Genomic DNA, 22,359 nt, shown 5'->3' on the forward strand with positions numbered 1-22,359 from the left:
TGAGGTCACTTGCTGAGGATGAGGTTGGGGGATTGGGAGTAAAAATTATTGAGTACAGGTTCCGACAATGATTCACTCTCTGGTTCTGTACTGAGGAAGATGATACCTTCTCTAAACTAGCATTTGGTAATCCTCAAATTAAGCTCTCAGTGGTAAGGACAGAAATGCATTGTTAGTTCTAATAGCATTAAAATGTTACTTACCAAATAGCACAACTTTTCACACCGTATGGGGCAGTAAGCCATTTGTTCTGTGGTTTGAACTTTGATCCGTACATCTGAAACACCACCTGCAGGTGGCTGCTTGCCCGGGATTTCATTGTAATACTCATGATCTTCTCTCTCCTCAGTATGGTCATCAACGTGCACCTCCTCACTGTAAGGGAAAAAAGAATCCCCAAGAGGCTGGGTGGGAATTCAAATGCTGTAGGGGATGTAGAGTGATCAGAACCATGCAAATCATCCTGAAAACATCTGGATGGAAGCAACCAGATGGCTGAATTGTTAGGTTTCTGTAGACAATTAAAGTGGGGTAAGCCAACAAAAAGTGCCAAGGGTGATGCTTTTGTGTCTCCTCTCAGTGATAAAATATATGCATACACATATATATATGAACTCCCTGAATGTCAGTTGTTTTTGTCAATCGGATAAAAACACAAAGTTTTCCTGGATTTTTCCAGCACTCTTTCATTGTACCATTTTGGAAATGTTTTGCTCAAAGGAAATTTAAATATTGGGCAGTGGGCCTGGCCCAGTTTACTAAACCAAGATGAAAAAACTAGAAGGCTATGGCCAGCTAACTTGTCTGCACAAATCTGGAGTATATGAGATTCATAAAGAAATATTAGAACCATATGTGGCAAGTGGGGAGATTTGTGTAAACATGCATTGTTTTTAAAATTGAAACAGGGAAAAAAAAAAAAAACAGATTTTTCTTCCAAATCGGAATTAGTAAAAGTTTCTTACGAGAAAGAATAAATCAAGTCCATTTGAATTGAGCTGATTCCACTGACAACCCACACAGTTTTGTTGGGTTCATTACATGTCAACAAAACAACAGCACTAAGAGGTAAGTGCTACCCTAGGAAAAATTCAACAACAAGGCCTGCTGGAAGCCCCTCCCCTTTGCTACCCTAGACCACCTCATACAGGGAGATCTCCAAACCCGGTGTCTGTTGATACACAAAATGCCAAATTAGGGGGGTTCCAGAAATGCATTTAAAAGTGTCCAAATAGTTTATTTCTTGGGCGTGAATTCTGCAAGTCAGGGGCCTCACTGCATTCCACACATGGTGGAGTCTGACAGGCCTGAAAAGGGTTCAGCTTTCATTGTGGACTAGACAGAACAACCAGATCCCTGGGTCATGTCATGTTCTACCCCTGCCACAGTCCGGCTGGAGCTGATCTATTTGCACTGCAAATGAACAAACTAATAGGAATTCCTGCCACAGACACTTGATTCTTATTATTTTGCTCTTCTTTCTTAATTTTTTTAACTGATCTGCCAGGGATCTGGGGTTGAAACAAACCTAAGGAATTTGTTCATGCTCATTGTATGACATTACCTAATTAATTCATAGCTCTGTATACCATCAGAGAAACAGGGTCGACCCCTCCTCACTTTTCGTGTTTCCTCTAATTCTATTACAAAGCAAAAGGAAATACCTGAACAAATATGAATGGAAGAAAACTAGAAATGTCACTATTAGTTTGTACTGAAACTGTACCTATTTGTAAAAAAAAATTACTAAGTTCATTAGTCAATTTAAAATGCCATATTAATTTTAAAACGAAACAAAATATGATAAGTCAAATAATTATAGAACTCCTGGCTGACCTTTCAGAAGAAGTATTCAAAGAAGGATTTTTCAAATATTGTTTAAACCGGAGTTCAAAAGCCTGCCCTATGGTACTTATGACGTCTTGGGCCATTCCATTGCTGCATTCCAATATGTGGCAGGCTGCAAGAGGACATACAAAAAAATTACAATAAATTTTCAGTAAGAGAAGATTAGATAAGTTCAAAATACTTCCAGAACATGAACTGGTAATTGAGTAAAAGTAGGTTTACAAGCTCTCTTCAGCTCTGAAATGGCATACTTCATATTTCATATGCATCAAAGAGAAGAAACATTCATATTTGACAACTAAGTATCTCAAAACACTTATAAATTTTGGCCTGGAGGCAGGTATTTGGGGCCCACATTTTAATAAAGGCAGACTGATCGTGACTAATAATGTGACCCATGTTCAGTGTTCGCTCTAGAATTCAATACAGAAGATGCTTAGGGCAGCAACCTGACGGGAAGATGAGGTTTACAGCCTTGTCTTTGCATGGTACACTACAGATGACTGAGAAAGGGTAACTCTCTAAACTTCCCCCCACAAAACGGGGGATGAGCTACTGGTGAAGAGAGGGGCTTTAGAATACCCCCTCCTCTAGCCATCCCTTTTCCCTGTCATTGCTACCAGAAAGCGGTGATGGTATGGTAATCCCTGTCTTTGAAATCCTATTAAAGAACTATCTCCAGTAAACATCCAGACCAAGAGTCCATGAAGCTGACATTACTAGAAGATATTAAAAATTTTATTAGACACTTTCTTTGAAAAACAGTTACTGGAAAGGGCTAGTTATCACTAGCAAATTAAAGAAATAAATTGTGGAGGGGGCAGCTGACGGAACATCACAAACGAATTGGCACATCCGCTGCTGCTGCTTCTGTGTAAAAACCAGAGCTTGTGTTCAGGGACTATAAATTAATCTCCCCATCATATGGAATATCAGTTGCCTTCGTTAGAGTATGGTGTTGTGCTTAGGGCCTTACAATACAAAACCTGAATTGAATTTGAAGTTTCCTCAGGATGGCTTAGAAAAGAGTCATAAGGATGACTTAAAGATATAGGCAATAAAGTCTCATGAGAAATTTTTAAAACATATATTGGTTTGTATAGCCTGAAGAATTGAGGGATGAGGAAAAGCTTGATAATGGTTCAATATATACAAGAATGTTGTAAAAAATGTCAGCTATTCTCTGAGAATAGGAAAGGCTTAAGTGAGTACATAGCAAAATAGCTTCGATACCAGGGAAGCTGTGAAACGGTGGAACTGTGGAACCAACACTGGAACATTTTACTAAAAGGGATACCTGAGGAGAGGAGGATACCTGTCGTGATGGAATGATTTAACTGTGTTGACTTGGAAGCGTGATTTTAGGCTCTGCATTGTCTTGAAAAGGATTTTGTATTATTTAAAGTAAAAGAAAATTCATTCACTTCTAACTGAATTTGCAGAGCCTATAACAGTGGGTTAAGGTAGAACTTACAATGGTGTTTCCTAGCTTTATGCTGATATCATCTCAAGAAATCTCAGATAATTCTCATTTCAGAATTAGCTGAACATTTACTTAAAGAATTGATGTCTCTGAACTTTGGGAAGGGGTGTGTGTGTGTGTGTGTGTGTGCGCGCGTGTGTGTACGTGCGTGCAGGGGGTGGCATCAGTAAGTCAAACCATGCTAAGGTGTCAAATCTCCAAAAAGGTTGATTATCATTTCTTACAAGGCTGTCCCTTTAAAGAAGCAATTTGGATCTTGAAGTAGACTTAGGAGCCAATTACTGTTTTGAAAACTCAATTAAGAATATCTATAAGTTAATATCCTTTTTACCAAAGGAAAATGTTTGGTCTGTCTTTAGACTGCCATTGTATATTGCCCCTTCTTTTTCTCTACACTAGCTTCACACAGTGACCAACACATAGAATGTGTTCTAAAAATATGTGATGAATGAATAATTCTGATTTTTCTAATCACACCCATAATTCTACTGTGAGAAACTGTCTTCAATGTTACCATTATGGGGCAGCATCTCACAACCAGTGAGTGGTACAGATGATTGCTTGGGACATTTGTGAAAATGGTCTCCTCTTTCTTGGTCAGGCCTCATATCCTTAAACCTACAAAGCGCCCTTGGAGATGTGTCCTCTGGTGGAGCTAAAACAGTTGTGTTACTTTCTGAGAAGAAAAGGTAATTCACTTGAATTCTTTTCTTTTCATCCATAAATTCCTGGTCCAATTAAAAATGAAGTCAAGACCAGGAATCATATCAAAATGGAAACAATTTTTGTAATTTTATTTTCTCTTAGGATCAAGGAGATGTCTTGAGATAAAGATGGAAAAGATAACGAGAGAGGCAGGAAAAGGAAAGGAGGGAGGAAGACCAAAGTGTACCTCCCATGAGAGGGATGTGAGAACAAAGATGGCTGAAAAAACACTGAAAAGATTCAGATCCCAGTTCAAGTTCTAATTATGCCACAATCTGTGTGAATAAGGTACTCTATAGCAAGGTCCTCACCTGCCAAGACAGGGCCCTGTGTGATCTCTGAATCCCTTCTTGCTTTATAGAAATCCTATCCTCCCTCAGTCGCAGTAGCTTAAACCCTCTGAGGTACAGGGCAAGGCACATGGGCACAGGAATGAATGAATCAACCCACCCACTAACTGTCCTCTACCACTTCTCATGTACTTCTAAAATGTTTATTTCTCTCAACTTTGCTGACTCTGATACTTGAGGTTTTTGTCCTGTTCCTGGGCTGATGCTACCAACACACTTTCTGCTTTGCTCTGGATGACCTTATTGCTGTCATATTACTTTTTTTTGGATTAAACAGAAAAAAAAAGAAAACACAGTGGTGCCTATCTCCATGAAAGAAACAACTGGACAAAAAGTCTGACCCTGTGCAGGTGTCCTGTGCAGCCTCACCAACTTCAGGGAACACACACATTTTGATGGTGCTCTCATTGCCCCTCACATGCTGCTCTGTGAAAATGCTCTTTGTTCTTTTCGAGGTTGGTCATGAGCCAGAATAGGAACGGGTTTGCCCCCTTTCCCAGTGCTAGACCCATCTCCAAAAATTCAGATAAGCACCACCTTAGCCAGGAATTTCCCAATCTTTAGCTAATGGGAAGGAAGAAAGACAGCATATAAAAAGTCCCAATTCCCCAAGAAAGGATTTGACTTTCCAGCGATGTGATAATTTTGCATGGAGGCCTGAGCCTTGATCTCCATATCTGGAATCAGAAACACACCTGGGTTCTTTTCATCCTGCCTTGTAGCCAGATAGACCTACAATTCTATTCTTAGTATCAGGTACTGTACTATATTAAGTAAGATTTAAAAGAATCTTGGATTTTTATTCTTCTGTCGTTTTCACGTGGTTTCCTAATTGGATAGTCATGGACAAGAGGCTGAAAACAATTCTTCAAGAATAACAGGCCCTTCTTTATTGTTTTATATTTAAATGGACCAGTTTTATTGTTTTCGTTGCTCTTTGCTTGCTGCTTTTGGTTTTTATCAGAAAATTAGAAATTCAAGAGTGCAGCTTCTCAGATCAACCACCAGATGGTGCTGTGGGACTGAAGCGCGGAGCCTACCACCCCTTACGAAGAAACCAGCCTGAAGAAGCTAGCCTGCAGTCCAGTCCATAGTTTCAGAATGTCACTAGGACCGTAACGCATGTATTTTATAACCATAAATATACATAATTGGGTTAATTTAAATTGGTTTTACAGTGTTCTTTTGTTTTGTTTTGGTTTTTTTTTTTTTGCTTTCTTTTGGTTTTGGGTTTTTTTTTGCTTTCTTCAGAGACTCAGGACCATGGCCTTCCTATATCCAGGTAGTTCAGGTAAACTGGGACCTCTTCACAGACTAGATTCAGAGAAAATATTTAAGCCTTTCTGGACTGTACACATTTGGAGTAAGAAGTGAAGAGATTTCCTCATTTACAGCAATTACAGGGGCAGGCTGTATTAGTCACTAGGTAAACTCAAAACACTCTTACTGGAACTTACCTTTTCTACAGAAAAGGCCTTTTATAGAATAAGGGGTTCACTAAAGAGTCCTAGCCAAGATGGAAAAAGTGGCAGCTTCCCTGCCTTGAACGCACTAATGCTATAAGTGAATCAAGCAGATGGGAGACAGTGGGAGCATTCAGGATTATTAGCATGAAGCCTGGCTCCGCCCGGCTCTCCTCATCCCTGAGGTCTGGCTCCTGCCTTGACCCATGCACTGACACACTGTGCTTCCCATGGTGACCAGTGGCCTGTCAACTGCTGGACTGAATGGCATTTTCTACCTCCATTGCCCTTAACTCTTCTTCAGTCTGAGACATTCCCAGGTTCTTCTCCCAGAGAAACTGCTCTTCGTGCATCTTAGCGGATACTCATCTCTTGGTCTTCTCCCACTCCCTGAGACCCTCAGCCTTCTTCTTTCTGGGTTCTTCCTTCAGTGATCTAGCTCACCCTTAGGGCTAAGAAGCTGCAGCTTTTCCAAACCTGCCCCAGAAGGCCTGTCTCTCCTCAGGCCCCACAAACCTCTGGGCGTCTCCTTTCTACTGAACATTTTCCCCTGGATGAACCAAACTCACCAGCGAAGTTTATAACATTGTCTTTCTGATTTCACTGTTTTTTTGTATTTATTCAAGGATTCAGAACATTCTTTTCTTTTTACTAATGTAATAAATATTCATTATAGTAGTTTTAGAAAACAGAAAGACTCTAGGAAATAAAAATTACATAAGTCTCACTATCCAGGAATAACTACATACTATTAACATTTTGGCATGTGTCTTTCCAGTCTTTTTCTCTTTTACATCTTTATTGGAGTATAATTGCTTTACAGTGTTCTGTTAGTTTCTGCTGTATAATAAAGCGAATCGGCTCTACGTATACACATATCCCCATATCCCCTCCCACCCTCCCACCCTCCCTATCCCACCCCTCTAGGTGGTCACGAAGCACCGAGCTGATCTCCCTCTGCTATGCAGCTGCTTCTCACTAGCGATCTGTTTTACATTTGGTAGTGTACATATGTCCATGCCACTCTCTCACTTCATCCCAGCTTCCCCTTCCCCTTCCCCCACCTCTGTCCTCAAGTCTGTTTCTCTACGTCTGTGTCTTTATTCCTGTTCTGCCCCTAGGTTCAACAGAACCATTTTTTTTTTTAGATTCCATATATATGTGTTAGCATACGGTATTTGTTTTTCTCTTTCTGACTTACTTCACTCTGTATGACAGACTCTAGGTCCGTCCACCTCACTACAAATAACTCAATTTTGTTTCTTTTTATGGCTAAGTAATATTCCATTGTATATATGTGCCACATCTTGTCTTTCCTATCTTTTTTCCAAAAAACTACCTGGAATCATACCATACACATTGTTTCATAATCTGCTTTTTGTACTCAATAACATTAATTGCTGCATGGTAGTACAGTCTGTGGATTCATTTAAATAACTTGCTATTTATGAATACTGAATTTTCTTTTTCCTATTGTATCAATAACATATGACAGTGATCTTTACTGCTTAATCTTTGTGCATGGCTTATTTCCTTAGAAGTGAAGTTGCTGGTTCAAAAGTGTTTACCTTTTTTAAAGTTTGATGCAAATTGTCAGTTTGCTCTCTGAAACATTTGGATCTGCAGTGTTCAAGAGTTACTACTACTCTAAATCACGTTTTACCTTTTATCAAAGACAAAGTATGATATCTAATTATAATTTGTGTTTCTTTGATTACTAGTAAGGTTAAAGTTGCTTTTTGTTTTTTTTTTTTATGTTTCTTGGTGCCTTGTAATCTTCTTTTGTAAATGTGTGCTCCAGACCTGGAGTCGGTCCAGGTACTTACTGGCTGGGTGAGCTTAGTAAAACCATCTTTTCTCAATTCCAGAGTTTGCTTCTACAAAAAATGAGTAACATTAATACCTACCTCATAGGATTGTTGTGAGGTTGAAATGAGACCATGCAGACTAAATACTCTTGATAATGCCTGGCATGTGGTGAGCACGCAGTAAGTAACTTTCTTGTTCTTATTTCTCTATTGAATTGCTTTTCCTATTTGTAAAAATCCCTGTTTCTTTAGTGCACACCACTTCAAATCGCTCAGGACAATAATAATAATGGCTATCATTTATAGCATACTTATAATGAGCCAGGCACTGAGAGATTTGCATTGCATATAATATCTCATTAAATCCTCAGGATCATCTGATTTCTATTTTTTTTTATCAATGCTCGTAGCTAAATAGCTCCCAAGTACTATTAGTTCACAATTTTGTCCATACCGTCCCTTCTTCCCCCAATGCAGTTTAAAGCATCATCACCCCTGCCCAGGACCAATGAGAGGTCCTCCAAATTGGACTCTACAATTCCAGACTGCTTTCCTGCCCTCCAATATCACCTTTACAGATATAAAGGCCAGAAAAATTATCATTTTTTAAATTCAGTAGAATGGCAGAAGCCAGGATAATTTTTTATAAAGCTCAAAATCTTCAACAGCTCCCAGTGACCTTTTGGCTGGCATTCAAAGCCTCCACAATCTCCCTACCTTTACAGCCATGGCTCCCCTACTTCTACTCTTTGCTTTCCCTGCAATCCCACCTTTACCCACCATCCAAACCCACAGCCCCAAGCTCTCACTGCACAGCTCTTCCACCTGCGCCTTTATTCACTTACTGCACAAAGCCTACCTGGGCACCTGCCAGGCTCCAGGCACTATTCCTTATGCTCCCCTACTTCTCCTGCACACCCTACAGCTTCTGTTTCTCTCCCCCGTGATGATGAGCCCATGGTGGCCAGGAATTATTTTTCTCCCACAACAATTACCTCAGCCTGTTGTAAATTAGTATGTAATTAATAATTATTTGTGGACTCAAGAGCTGTGTTGGTACTTTTGTACAGAAATTAAAGTCCAGAGGCTCAGGTGAGGGGGAAGGATTTAACACTAGAGGGATGTGCAAGCAGTGGGTATGTCGTGAACAGAGTGGCTTCTCGCAGAAGGCTTCCCAACCAAGATAAACAAGAGAAGGGGTGAGGGGACAAGAAAAGGAGTGATGAGGTGATACTAACTTTTTTGCCCAAGAAAATCACCGTAGATTTCTAAGTCATCTAGCTACTCAACAGAACTGTTTCCCTAAAGAAGAAAGATGAGAAGAGACTGTAAAGGAAATGATGCTTTCCCCGTATTACCTCAGTTACTCCTCCCAATAACACCAGCAAGTAGATATTACTTCTCCCACTTAAAGAAACTGAGGTTCAGGACGTGAAACAGCTTGGCTGAGGCCTATGGTGAGATGAGGGAAGAATTATGATTCCCACCCAGACTGTCTGACTCCAGCACCTTTCCTACTTCCTATACACGGGCTGGGGACTAAAAAAAGAAAACAATGAAACCTCTATTTGAACCATTTCTGAATCTATTCTCAACTCTCAAATCCCCTCCATGAGCTCAGTCAATAGTTCTCATAAATGCCTTTGCAGAATCCCCAGGCCGGGATCCCCGTGGATCCCCTTCTAGCAACTCAGCTCTGATGAACTACTCGGACACCAGAACAGGAGATTTCGAAGTGAACAAGTTATGGAATTTAAGAAAAAAAAAATGTCATGAAGAACCTAGGGGTAAGACAGGAATAAAGACACAGACCTACTAGAGAATGGACTTGAGGATATGGGGAAGGGGAAGGGGAAGCTGTGACAAAGCGAGAGAGGCATGGACATATATACACTACCAAACGTAAGGTAGATAGCTAGTGGGAAGCAGCTGCATAGCACAAGGAGATCAGCTCGGTGCTTTGTGACCGCCTGGAGGGGTGGGATAGGGAGGGTGGGAGGGAGGGAGAGGATATGGGAACATATGTATATGTATAACTGATTCACTTTGTTATAAAGCAGAAAGTAACACACCATTGTAAAGCAATTATACTCCAATAAAGATGTCAAAAAAAAAAAAGTGAACAAGTTGCATCGTATTTGCTCTGCCTCTCGTATTTCACTTAAGCAAGCAGGGAGATTTGCAAGCATGTGGATCCTGCTCACCGTTAGCCTCAGCAAGGAGCAGAATCTTTGAACGCCTCCTGCTGTTTACTGAAGAGCAATGACATGCCTGAGATATTCAGTGACTGATGGAAAAGTTACTAAACGTCTGGATTTCCTGATCTATTTGCTCTTCCTTTCACCCTGCCCTTTTCAGGTTGAGAGAAAGGGCTTTGTTGTTCAGAGACCTTCCCAAAAATAGCATACTTTTATTCTTTAGGGAAGCTCAGGCCTGATTAAAAGAGGTTGCTCTTCTGGTATCCTTTGTTGTGTTCTGTTCCTACTCCCCCCCCCCCCGCCGTTTCCCCTTCACTAGTTCCTGTCTCTTCTATCTACTCTTTGAGCAATATCCGTTCTTTATTATGTAGTTTAGAGTCTATTTTAATGCAGTATTGCACAGTATTTATCACCTGTTCCTTCTTTCCATCTCATCGAGCCATGTTCTCTTGGCCTGCATTTACTGAGAATCTACTCTGTGCCAGGTCCTATGCCAGCAGCTGGTCCTCATAATTTCATTTCTGACAATCACGATAGCTTCCAGATTGACCTCCCTCCCTCCCTGAATCCATCTACTGCATCCTGCTGCCAAACCAACCTTCCTAAATCTCTGTTTTATAAACAGCCTTCTCCACCCTTTGGCCCATAGGAATAAGTTCCTACTTATTAGCTCTCTCCTATCTGCCCTCTAGATGCCCTTTTGACTTTTTTCTCCTCCAAACACAATCTGCATTCTAGTGTTTTATTCACCTGTCCCCAGTATGCCACGCACATTTCCGCCTCTGTGTCTTTAGAGCTCTTTGAATTTCCAAATTCCACTCCATGTGTACTTAATAAATGTTTGGGGGGCAAACTCCACCCCTGCGGTGACAGGGGATGCTGCTCAATTCATAGGCTCTAATTAAGGAGGAGAAGCAACCTAACACTCATCCCTATGAGGAGTCTGAATGTCCCAGAGTTAGGAATGAGAAGCAACACTCTGCATGTCTGTCTGCAGAGGCTCAAAGGCCTAACTTCAGGCCCCTGATCCAAAGTGTGGCTGGAAGGTGAGTTTCTTAGGTAACCTTGCCAAATCCTGGGATAAGACAACTAATCAACTCACTCTTCCATTCGCTCAGTCATTCAACAAAAATAGTTACGGAACATCACCTATGTGCAAGGCATTGTGATGAGTGCTTGGGAAACAACGGTGAGTAAGATAAACAGGTTCCTGCCCTCCAGGAGCTTTCAGTAGAAAGGAAAGACACTAAACACATAAACAAGTGAGTAAATAAAATAACAAAAGTGTGGGATGACGGTCAACAGAAGAGAAATAAAGTATTATGACACAGCAGAGTGGCATATACTACTGCAGATGGTAGTATATGAGTCAAAGAAGGTCTCTCTGAAGAAGAGACATTTAAACTGGATCCAAAAGATGAGAAAATGCCAGACAGAGTGACATGCCAGGCTCCTGAACAGCAAGTGCACAGGCTCAATGCATATAAACACACACACACACACACACACACACACACACACACACACACACACACTCCCCAAGGCCACTGCAGGCCAATGACGTCACTGGTTTCTGTCTCAAGGGTAACTCATTTGTCTGCTGGGGATGTGGCAGCCAGCCCCGTCTATTATAACCAAAACAGCTTCTCTTTCGCTTATACAAATAGATGATAAGCCTTTTGGTTTATGGGATGTAAATGGCTCAAATGACTGGTGGGATTTAAATCCCACCTATATATTTTTTCTACTTTGCTCTGGTAGCAGGGCTATTTATTTCAAACTCAGAGTTACTTAATATTTCTAGACCCCAGTATAGCATTCTAGTGACTCTCATCACTTTGCATATTGAAAATAATTGCTTGTTACTTTTTAAAGTTGGTATATACCAGCTCTTAAGAAAATCTAGAAGTTGCTTTCCATACCTCGTTGATTAACTGGATCTTTAGCTACGTAGGCAACATAGTCTGTAGTATCCTATAAAAAAGGGAAAATGATTGCATTTAAAATGAATGCATTGTTACTGTTGAATGATAAGAGTACATTTAGGATACGATACTCAGGCAAGGACTGATACTAAGGTTTCTGTTCAAAGAGCAAAGGAAAGCCATCCTAGGAGGGAACATAAACAAATATACACTATATATTTAGCAACTGTGTGTGGAGTCCACATTCTCTGCCCCTTGGGGAGAGAATTTGAAGATTAAAAATTTAGAGGCAGACCATGCCACTAAGAACAAAAGAGAATGCAGTAGGAAATATGTTAGGACAAACATTCACAAAAACATGGTTAGGAACTATAACTCTCCTGTGTTGAAAGTTGAAATACCAGGGGTTACGCAGTCACAAAGGTGTCACAGACTAGGATGTGGCACCATGATTTCCCTGCTGTCCAAACAGATACCACATACATCAGAAAATAAGTTGATTAAAGAGACATGGGTTTTATGGTTGTTAGCTTGCCTGTGTGCAGTGCAACTTAGGGAATAAGAGGGCAAAAATACAAGGCACTTATTTGATCAATATATAGAAAGGAGAGATCATTTTTGAGAAAGAGAACCCATGAAAAACCTAAGGAGTTCAAAAAGAGATGTGTTGCAAACTAGTGCTTACTAGTGGAGGAGGGGCAGGTGGGCAATACAGGGGTCAGATACAGGGGGAATACAGGGGGAATAGAGCCAATATTTTGTAGTAAGTGTAAATGGACTTTACCTTTAAAAATTGTATAAAAAACTTTAAAAGAAAGATAATAGCACCATTTAAACTTATGTTAAAAAAAGAGATGTTGCTGGCTTTGGAAGAACAAATAAACAAAAAGCTACTTGGTAATTCTGACTTATATTGAAAACAGTATGCTGATGAATGAGATTTTAATAATTAAAGATGCTTTTTGTTATCTCAGTTCTCAGGGAAAAAAAATACACACAATGCCATTTGCAGATTGGAAGTATGACTCTCTAGAGGAAAGATGCAGTCAACTGGCAGGAAATAAAAGTCCATGTTTTTAATACCCTCAAGGACAATCACTTAATAACCCACAATGAATCATACAGGAAACGGATCTCAGGGCCAGCATAACTTGCCTTCAGTTATTTTAAAAAATAACACACACCTAAGTAAATCTCTCTTATGCAAAAAGACAAAAGATTTGAAATATCTTATAAATAAATAAGGTCATATCTATGAGCTTTACATTATATAATTTAGAAGCAAAGCCACAATTGCCAGGGGCTTGGCTGCTCATTTTAAAGTTGACGAGGTGGCATGATGCTAGCAATGTTGTCTGCTACATTAGTTGATGGGAAAGAGGTCATGGGGCCTCTCCAGACCTCAGTTTCCTCATCTTCAAAAGAGTCTCCAACATTCTCACAGTCCTAAAATTCTATAACTGTAAATATCTAGGAGAATTTAAAGGATGTTAAAAGTAAAGCACAAATAGTGGGGGGGGAATCTAAGAAATATATTTAATTTTGACATACTCATAATGCATTCTTGAGATGAAAAAAGCATATACAGACACAGAAGCATTACCAAGAACTGCCTTCAGGGCTGAAAGAAGGAAGACAAGTAAACTGTTTATGAGACGAGAGTAAAAGTGAGGGTGAGCAGCGTGGAGAGGTGAGAGGAACACCCAGTATTTTTGAAACTTTGGAGGGACAATGGTAGAAAGAATGGGTACTACATTGGGCCACGGAGACCTCTGGTTGCCTACCCCTTGGACCGTTATCTGATGTGAAGCTGTAAATTATCTCAGTGAGTGTCCTAAGAAAATACAGACATGTGTTAGCAACAGTGGTGACAGTTATCATTCCGTGCCAGGCACTGCGCTAGCAGTTTACCTGCACCATTCCACTTAATTCTCACAGCACTTGAGGCAAGGGTGATCATTCCCCATTTTACAGATGGGGACCCTGAAGCTTAGAGTCTAAATAAGTCAAGTCTTACTTGACTCCAGAGCCTGGCACTCCACCATTCTGCCTCCCTGACCTGAGGGTAGAACTTCACTCGGGGGACCTCTAATGCCAAGGCTTCTGGTCACTCCAGTTTTCTATTTAAAACCAGCAGGATTTCTCTCCAGCTGCAGAGAGCACAAGGGTGCCACTCAATTCAGTAGGTACAAACTCTCCCACAGTGGCTACAATTCTTTCCTGTTTGTCTTTGTAGGGGCAGTACTTTGGTTGGTCAAAAGAAATAAAGAACTGAAGGCACAAAAAGACAGTCTAAAAAGAATCAGGATTCTGGAGAACTATGGTAGACACCATGCAGGGCATGCCTAGGGTAAAATAAAGATTTTCATACCAATTCTAAAATGACAGCAACCATTGAAACTTGAAAAGGAAAATTTAGGGCAAACAGCAACAATTATTTTTCACACTACTCTTATAGAACTCATTACTTTAAATTGCTTAAGGAAAGTATTCGAGTTCCTTCATGGATGGCTGAGTTATAATGGGTTAGGAAGAGAAGTAACAGACAATGTGGGCCTTTTCGGACTGGCAGTCAACCCTCTCTGCTACCAAACACGTCCTTGGAGTCGCTGTTGAAGCCAGATTACAAGGCCGGATGGAGGGCGGATATAGAGGACCTGGGGATATGGAGGGCCCACAGTAAGTCATATGAAGATTTTTGACTTGGTGGAAGATTGGGGCCTCTAATCCCTGCATTGTTCAAGGGTCAACTCTATATTTCAAGATACAAGAAAAATGTCACAACGTCACAGAGGAGCAAAACCCTCCTCCTCCTCCCTCAGTTTAAACAGATTTGTTTCTTGGTCAGTCACAGGCTTCCTAGCTTCAATGACCCTCTCCTTTTGCTCTGGTCCACAGTGGATGCAGTTGGAGGTCAGGGAATGACCCTCCACTCTGCAAAGAAGGCTTGGAGGGACAGCACTGACTCAGTCCCGCACAATTCATGGGAAATGAGCATCACATGGCCTCTTGGTAGGGAGGAACTGCAAGTTTTCTCTCCCCAGCTCAGCGTTCCCTCCATGAGTTTCTGCAAACCTAGTTGCTCGTTTCGGATTAGATTTAGTTGCCTTGGTTGACGGCCAGAATGGCAAATAGGCTTCCCCTCGTCTACCAAATCCAGTTGATTAGGAGGATCTGCCTGGAACTCTGCGTTGCAAAGAATTCTGAGGGAGGACCGGCAAAACACATATGACATGCTTGTTTTTTATGAACTGGATATTATCTACAAGAAGCTTCTCAGATAATAACACAATGGAGTATTATAAATTCATCTACTAATCCAAATACTTAAAAAAAAAGTCAGTGACAGGCAATACTCTGTCAAAACCAAATTTTTGATTACCAGCTACAGGTGGCTATTCACAAACTGTAATAAGATATTTGGAAACGACAGGTAGTGGCTAATATGCTTTATATGCAAGTTCTTTTAACTCTTATAAAAAGAATTTTTTTTTTTTTTTTTGCGGTACGCGGGCCTCCCACAGCTGAGGCCCCTCCCGCCGCGGAGCACAGGCTCCAGACGCGCAGGCCCAGCAGCCAACGGCCCACGGGCCCAGCCGCTCCGCGGCACAAAAGAACTTTTATGAATTCATACTTACCGGATCCCCTCCAGAAGCAAATGAAATAGACTGCATATGATGATTTGCAATAATCTGGAAAACATAAACAAATTAAACATGTATAATGCTAGAAACTAATTATACCTAGTTACTACATACCATCTAACAGTAACGTACATACGTTGGCTTGTTTTGCTTCTACCTGCTCGGCATGCCTTGGGAAACCACTCCACCCACTTTCTATAATAATCTCACTTACACCATGAGGTTCAGGTGGGTTTGAGACGCCCATCTCACTACCCCTCTCCTTGCATCTGGATACATGATCCAGGCCTAGCCAATCACAAAACACCATCCCGCTGGATACAGCAAAGTCAATCAACATCTTTGGGGAGGAACTGAGATGAATAATAGAATGCATCTCTCCCTGCCATTTAAGACCTTAGTATAAGCCCAAAGCTTCTAGGAGCCATCTTTTGCTGCCATGTGGGAAAAGCCTGCTGGAAAATGAAGCTTTCCCTCTGGAGAAAAGTCAGAGCTGAGAGTTAAAAACAGTCAAAAGTCAGGGGATAATGTGTGTTTCATCAGTTCAACCAATACATTCCCCCCATCCCTTTATGTTTTTATGTATTTTTTCTATTTTATTTATTTAATTTTATATAAGTTAGTTTGAATTGAGTTTCAGTCATCTGCCAACCGAAAGTATTCTTACTAAGGCACTAATATTAAGACTTTCGATATGAAGTAAGACTATTCAAGTGAACTGCGTTAGTTAGCCAAGAAGATGGTCTCTTTTACTTGAGATTCTAGGCTTGCTTATTTGGAAACCACAGTGTAATGACCAACTTGCAGAGATGTATTTGTCATACTGTTTCGAGGGTTCATTAAAACAACGATGCACCAATTGGCTAATCCTGTCTTCAGATTTGCTTAACAGAATCTACTGAAGCCGCTTACATATGATGACCAAGAAATCCTACTCTTAGATGTATATCCAAAAGAACTGTGTAAATACGTACACCAAAAGATCTTCTCAATAAGGATAATCACTGCCCTGTTCACAATAGCCCCAAACTGGAAACAATCCCAATAATGATCATTGTGGTATTCAAACAAGGGGCTACTACATAGCAACAATATATTTCTTGGGCAAAAAGAAGCCTGTCACAAAGACTGTATACTGCACAGTTGAATTTATATCAAGTTCAAAAGCAGGCAAAAGTATTTTATTCTGTTTGCGGTCAGCATAGTGGTGACTTTTGGTGCAAAGGAAGAGAAAGCAAGTGGTTTTCTAGAATCTTGCAAATGGTGTTCCTTGATCTGGGTAGTGGTTATACAAACATGTTCATTTTGTGATAATCAAGCTATACACTTATGATTTGTGCACTACTCTATATTTATGTTTTCTATATTTATGTTTCAGTTTAAAATGATTACTAAAAACAAAATCAATACACAGATTTCAATGTCATTCCCATGTATCAGCAATAGCCACTTTGACACTGCATGGGGGAGAGGGGGAAGGTACACTTTACAAGAGAACCTAAGTATAAAACTAATAAGAATCACATAAGACTTTTTGGAAAACTTCATTGAAGGGTACAAATAAGATCTGAACAAGTAGAAAGCCATATATCACCTTTATGTATGAGAAGACAATACCGTAAAGATGTCAATTCTCCCCCAACTTAATCTATAAATTCCATGCAATTCCAATAAAAATTCCATCAATGCCATTCAGGGAACTTTTCAAACTACTTCTAAAATTCACATTGGAAGAATAAATGTGCAAGAAGAGCTAAGGCAATTTTTTTAAAGGACAAAGAGACAAGATTTTCCTTATTATTAAGACATATTATAAAACTATAGAAATTCATTAGACTACAAAGTCTAAAAACAGATTGACACTTTTGTGGTCTTTTAGTCTATGATAGATGCGGCACCAAATAGCAGACAAAAGGACAAGTGATTAAATTAGCGGAGGTACCTGAATTAGCTACATATATGAAAAAATATATAAATAAATCCTGTCCTCATGCTATTTATAAATAAATGTTTGATCCATAAAAGATCTATACAAACATTAGAAGACAGATAAAAGATTATGCTTATGATTTCTGAGGTAGGTAAATCCATCTTAATAGAAAGAAAAAGACAGGAAAGAAACCCTTAGATTTGATTGCATGAAAACCCATTTTTAAACTTTTGTATAAGACCCCCAAAACAAGAAACAAGAGGGAGAATATATTTGTAACATGTGAAACAAAGTATTCATATACAGAGTTTATAAGAAATTCCTATATCAATAAGAAAAAGAAATAAACCCAAAGTAAGATCATTTAATTTTCAGAGGTAATACTGATAGAAATGTTCAATAAACATATTGAAAGATAATCTCCAATAAATTAAGGCTATAAAAAATAAAACAAGACGGCATTAAATGGATAAAATTGTTAAAGTTCAACAAAATCATGTCTGGTAACGGTGTGGATATTCTCAGACACCGCTGGCTAGAGCTTAAATTTGTACAGCAACTTTGAGAGCAATTTGACATTCACTAAAAACCAAAGTATGCATACCCCAAAATTCCACCTTTGCACTTCTAGGTTTTTATTCTAGAAAAATACTGGCACATGTGGATGTTCAATTACGCATAGTTTATAATATCAAAATATAGAAAGTTATTTGTGCAGTTAGGTCAACTACAGTATAGCTATACAAATAGAATAGTATGAAAAAATATATGTCTATGTATACTAACAGGTATAGACATTGATGAGGGTTTTTTGTTTGTTTGCTTATTTTGTCAGTTGAAGACAATTATGTAAGACACGTAAAAAAAATAAGATTTTTTTTCCACGAGGACATAAAGATTCATGTAAACGTAAAGAAAAAGGGTTTAAAGAATACACACCAAAATGGTAACAGTGTACCTTTATCTCCTGCGAAAGGCAATGGGACTATGTATTTCTTGTCTGTTTTTTTAAAGAACACCGATAATATGCTTATTTGTGAATTTAACTTTTTTTAAAATGAGAAAAACAGGAGAGATGAATGGATAAATTCTAAATTTGTTGATCTGCGGTTGAGAACTTCGTGTGGTTTGGAACTGCGGATTTAGCGGTCATTACCGCACAGATAAAAGACAGGTAAAACCGTGGAAGAGACGCGACTGCCTGGGGATGGGGGATAGAATAGGCGCAGAAAGAGGGAGAGAAAGGAGGGGGGTGATGACGGAGGAGGAGTACGGGGTCTTACAGGTCCATGTATTTTCAAGCTTATCGCATCATAAGCAGCAGAACGGTTAAGTAAGGCAGTGGCCAAGCAATGCTCTTGCACGTACAGCATCTAGGTCTGAAGTTCGAACGCACGGAAGGCCGACCAGCGAGCCCCGGGGAACATTCCCGGGGTGGAACTGCGAGCTGCCGGCCCCTAAACAGCGCTCCGAGGGGTAGGCGGTGTCTGGGGGTCGCGCACACGCACAAGGTCACGCAAGCGCACGGTGCTTGCGCAAGCGCACAACCGCACGGCCGCGTAGCTCCGATCTTGCCGAAAACGCCTTGCGGGGAGGTTGAGCCGCTTGCACAATGTCTGAAATGAACGAGCTGTCCGAGCTCTATGAGGAAAGCAATGACCTGCAGATGGATGTGATGCCTGGCGAGAGTGACCTTCCGCAGATGGAGGTAGGCGGCGGGAGCCGGGAGCCATCCCTGAACCCCTCCCGCGCCGGGGCCCAGCCACAGCTGGAGGAGGAAGGCCCGATGGAGGAGGAGGCCGCCCAGCCAATGGCGGAGCCGCTGGGGCAGCGAGGCCTCGCTAGCCGGCCCGGCCCTGGGGAGCAGCCAGGCCAGATCGCGGGCCCTGATTTCGAGAGCGAGGACGAGGGCGAGGAATTCGATGACTGGGAGGACGACTACGACTATCCGGAAGAGGAGCAGCTGAGTGGTGCAGGCTACAGAGTATCAGCGGCCCTTGAAGAAGCCAACAAGATGTTTTTGAGAACCTCCAGAGCAAGAGAAGCAGCTCTGGATGGCGGGTTTCAGATGCATTATGAGAAGACCCCGTTTGATCAGTTGGCTTTTATCGAAGAGCTTTTTTCACTCATGGTTGTCAATCGTCTGACCGAAGAGCTCGGCTGTGATGAGATTATTGATAGAGAGTAGTTAAACGCTGTGAAGAGAGGAGGAAACTACTTGAGGAGAGACCTGGCATTCCACTGTCTCTTGGGTTCATTCCAAATAGTTCCGTGCCAATGAAAAACTTGGTCTTCAAAAAAAAAAAATTTTTTTTTTTGTAGAATAAAGTAGCGACTGCACAGTTATGAAAAAGGAAATTGTTAAAGAAAAAGGATCTAAATACTGTCGAAACCTGTTTTCAAGAATGTCCTGAAACATTTATGGCTTTGACTTTGTTATTGATCCAGATTAATTTCCTTGCATTGAGGAAAATATATGTTCCTGTAAGGGATGGCTTTGCAAGAGTAAGTCATGACCAAGACAGACTGCCAGTACAAGAGCCCACTGATACTAATTATATGCGAAAAAGTAACTAATTTATCCAGCTTAGGACATGAGATGTTTTTTGAGTTATTTGGACTGAAAGCATATCGAGAAAACTGTCAGGTTCCATTTTGTGATCTATCCAAGCCGTGGTTATCAAAAGCTAAATTTTTAGTGTAAAATAAATCGAGTATTCTTCAGTATCCCGAAAGGATAATCAAACCCCAAAAGAAATATGTATCATGTGTGCTATATCTTAAAATGTGTTTCCAAGAGCATCTGAGATTTTGTTTGTACATGTATCTTGATCATTTTTAAAGCTACTGTAACCTTTAATTCAAGAAAATTCATTTTCTTGGACATTTTTAAAAGTCAAAAATTAAGATGTCCTTAATAAGTTTCAAATGTAGACATTAATGTGTATGTGAAAGTACAAAGAAAACACACTATTTCTAACATCCGTATATACTAGAGAAATACTGTGTTTTACTTGCTCTCTGTTTTTCATTTTTTACAGGCAAAAGACTCTGGTTGAACTTCATAATGTAAGAACTGTTAAGTGAAAATTGTCCAGTAAAAGGAAAGCCCTACACCTAAAAAAGACTTCATGAACAACCCTTAAAGGTTTTAAACCTGCCCAGAAATCCACCTCGGTATCTGAAGTTTCCCTCTGTCTCCTCCTCTAATTAAGCTTGTTAGTGGTTATGCACCAGCATTGGGGATAATAAAAATTTCTTGTTCTGTGTATTTTGTTTGGCTAATGGTATTGCATACATACTTTCTCTAATACTACTTTTTATTGTGTTATATTGGTTTTATTGTATGATTGCAATCACCTTATGATTTAAACTTAATGACTATAAGGGAACGTGCTCCAGCTTCAAATACCGGATTACAAATTAATTGGTGGAAATTAAACTTAGTAAATTCCTATAAGAGAATTTGCCAACCTGGGAAAAACTGCCAAATCAATAAGGATGTTACTGTGGTTCTTAAGATGTTGATGTTCTCTGTGAATAATAATTAGTCAGGAGGCTGTGCCCAGTAAAACTGAATATACCAACAGGTCTTAGGATCAGCAAAAAGGTACCAGATGTTTTTGCTCCATTATGGCAGTAAAGGACACATCCAATACAGCAGGACAACTTGGAGCCTTATTTATGTTAACAGTCATCCTGTCTTTTAGCGAGGGGGGGTTCTTTTCTGTAAAATATAGGACTGACAGGCTTCCCTGGTGGCGCAGTGGTTGAGAGTCCGCCTGCCGATGCATGGGACACGGGTTCGTGCCCCGGTCCGGGAAGATCCCACATGCCGTGGAGCGGCTGGGCCCGTGAGCCATGGCCGCTGAGCCTGCACGTCTGGAGCCTGTACTCCGCAATGGGAAAGGCCACAACAGTGAGAGGCCCGCGTACCGCAAAAAAAAAAAAAAAAATACGACTGACAAGTAAGGATGATTATAATTCAGACATGAGCTTGGCGGGGAGAGGAGTGATAGATGGGCAAACACTAGATAGAAGATTAAGTGTTGGCACTTAAAACATCTTAATCCTGCTTCCTCTCACACGGCTCACTTCTTTGCATTTTCAAACAGCTTGTAGATGCAGTTATGAGTCTGGATACATAACTGCTTGTGTGATGTGAATTAACAGGACTCTGGACAAAGAATTAAAAGGGTGCCAGTATACATGAACTGACTAGTTGCACTTACCTCCAGATAAAGATGATGGGAAATAGGTTCAGAAAAAAACAGATCTATAAACCAGGAAGTGTAATTCTCTTTCTCTTAGGGAGCAAGTAGGGAGCAAGAGGAGGGGGAAAGAAAACCACTCCCTGTTGGGTTTGAAGGCTCATTTTGGGGAGAAAGACCCGGACTCTCTCACTCCTCTGATGGTTGGTTTGTTGGTCTTAAAAGTAGGCAGGGGGCTTCCCTGGTGGTGCAGTGGTTGAGAGTCCACCTGCCGATGCAGGGGACACGGGTTCGTGCCCCGGTCTGGGAAGATCCCACATGCCGCGGAGCGGCTGGGCCCGTGAGCCATGGCCGCTGAGCCTGCGCGTCCGGAGCCTGTGCTCCGCAATGGGAGAGGCCACAACAGTGAGAGGCCCGCGTACCGCAAAAAAAACAAACTAGGCAATAACCTGAGAGACCACTGAAATTAATACTTGTTAATATTTACTAAAGGTAGGAAATGGTAACATTTTAAAATGTTACAGTTAAATCACAGACTGGAACCAGCCTACCTGATTCAAATCTGGGCTCCACTGCTTATAGCTCTGTAACTGAGTAGATTAATCTCTCTGCCTCAGGATCCTGAACTGAAAATAAGGATAATTGGATGAACCTTATATATGGTGAGGATTAACTGAAGATATACACACATCTATATAAACAGATAAACTAAAGAAAGGAGTTCTGGGGACCTTGTAATCCTGATTCTCTGATGGGGGGAGAGGATGGGGATGTGGAATGGGGAGAGTTAACTT

General features: G+C 40.7%; 2 protein-coding genes across 3 annotated transcripts in view; one reads left to right on the plus strand and one right to left on the minus strand.

The window, feature by feature from the left end:
• Window positions 1-22,359, minus strand: part of SHC4 (SHC adaptor protein 4) — a 131,767-nt gene that overhangs the window by 34,925 nt on the left and 74,483 nt on the right. For both annotated transcript variants that reach the window (XM_060149490.1, XM_060149493.1), the window contains 4 exons: window positions 15,419-15,472; window positions 11,778-11,829; window positions 1,837-1,960; window positions 204-375 (listed from right to left, as the gene is read on the minus strand). In XM_060149490.1, the coding sequence (XP_060005473.1) occupies window positions 204-375; window positions 1,837-1,960; window positions 11,778-11,829; window positions 15,419-15,472 (402 nt within the window). The remainder of the gene's footprint in view (window positions 1-203; window positions 376-1,836; window positions 1,961-11,777; window positions 11,830-15,418; window positions 15,473-22,359) is intronic.
• Window positions 18,894-20,625, plus strand: EID1 (EP300 interacting inhibitor of differentiation 1). The gene is made up of 2 exons (XM_060149495.1): window positions 18,894-19,859; window positions 20,396-20,625. Exon 1 carries the CDS (start codon window positions 18,967-18,969, stop codon window positions 19,540-19,542), a length of 576 nt encoding a protein of 191 aa, XP_060005478.1. The 5' UTR covers window positions 18,894-18,966; the 3' UTR covers window positions 19,543-19,859; window positions 20,396-20,625.

Source organism: Lagenorhynchus albirostris, chromosome 1 (genome assembly GCF_949774975.1).
Source record: "Lagenorhynchus albirostris chromosome 1, mLagAlb1.1, whole genome shotgun sequence".
Taxonomy (NCBI): Eukaryota; Metazoa; Chordata; class Mammalia; order Artiodactyla; family Delphinidae; genus Lagenorhynchus; species Lagenorhynchus albirostris.

What these genes read in the sequence shown, in the direction of transcription:
- EID1 (XM_060149495.1), top strand. Translation starts at nt 18,967, where the DNA reads ATGTCTGAAATGAACGAGCTGTCCGAGCTCTATGAGGAAAGCAATGAC.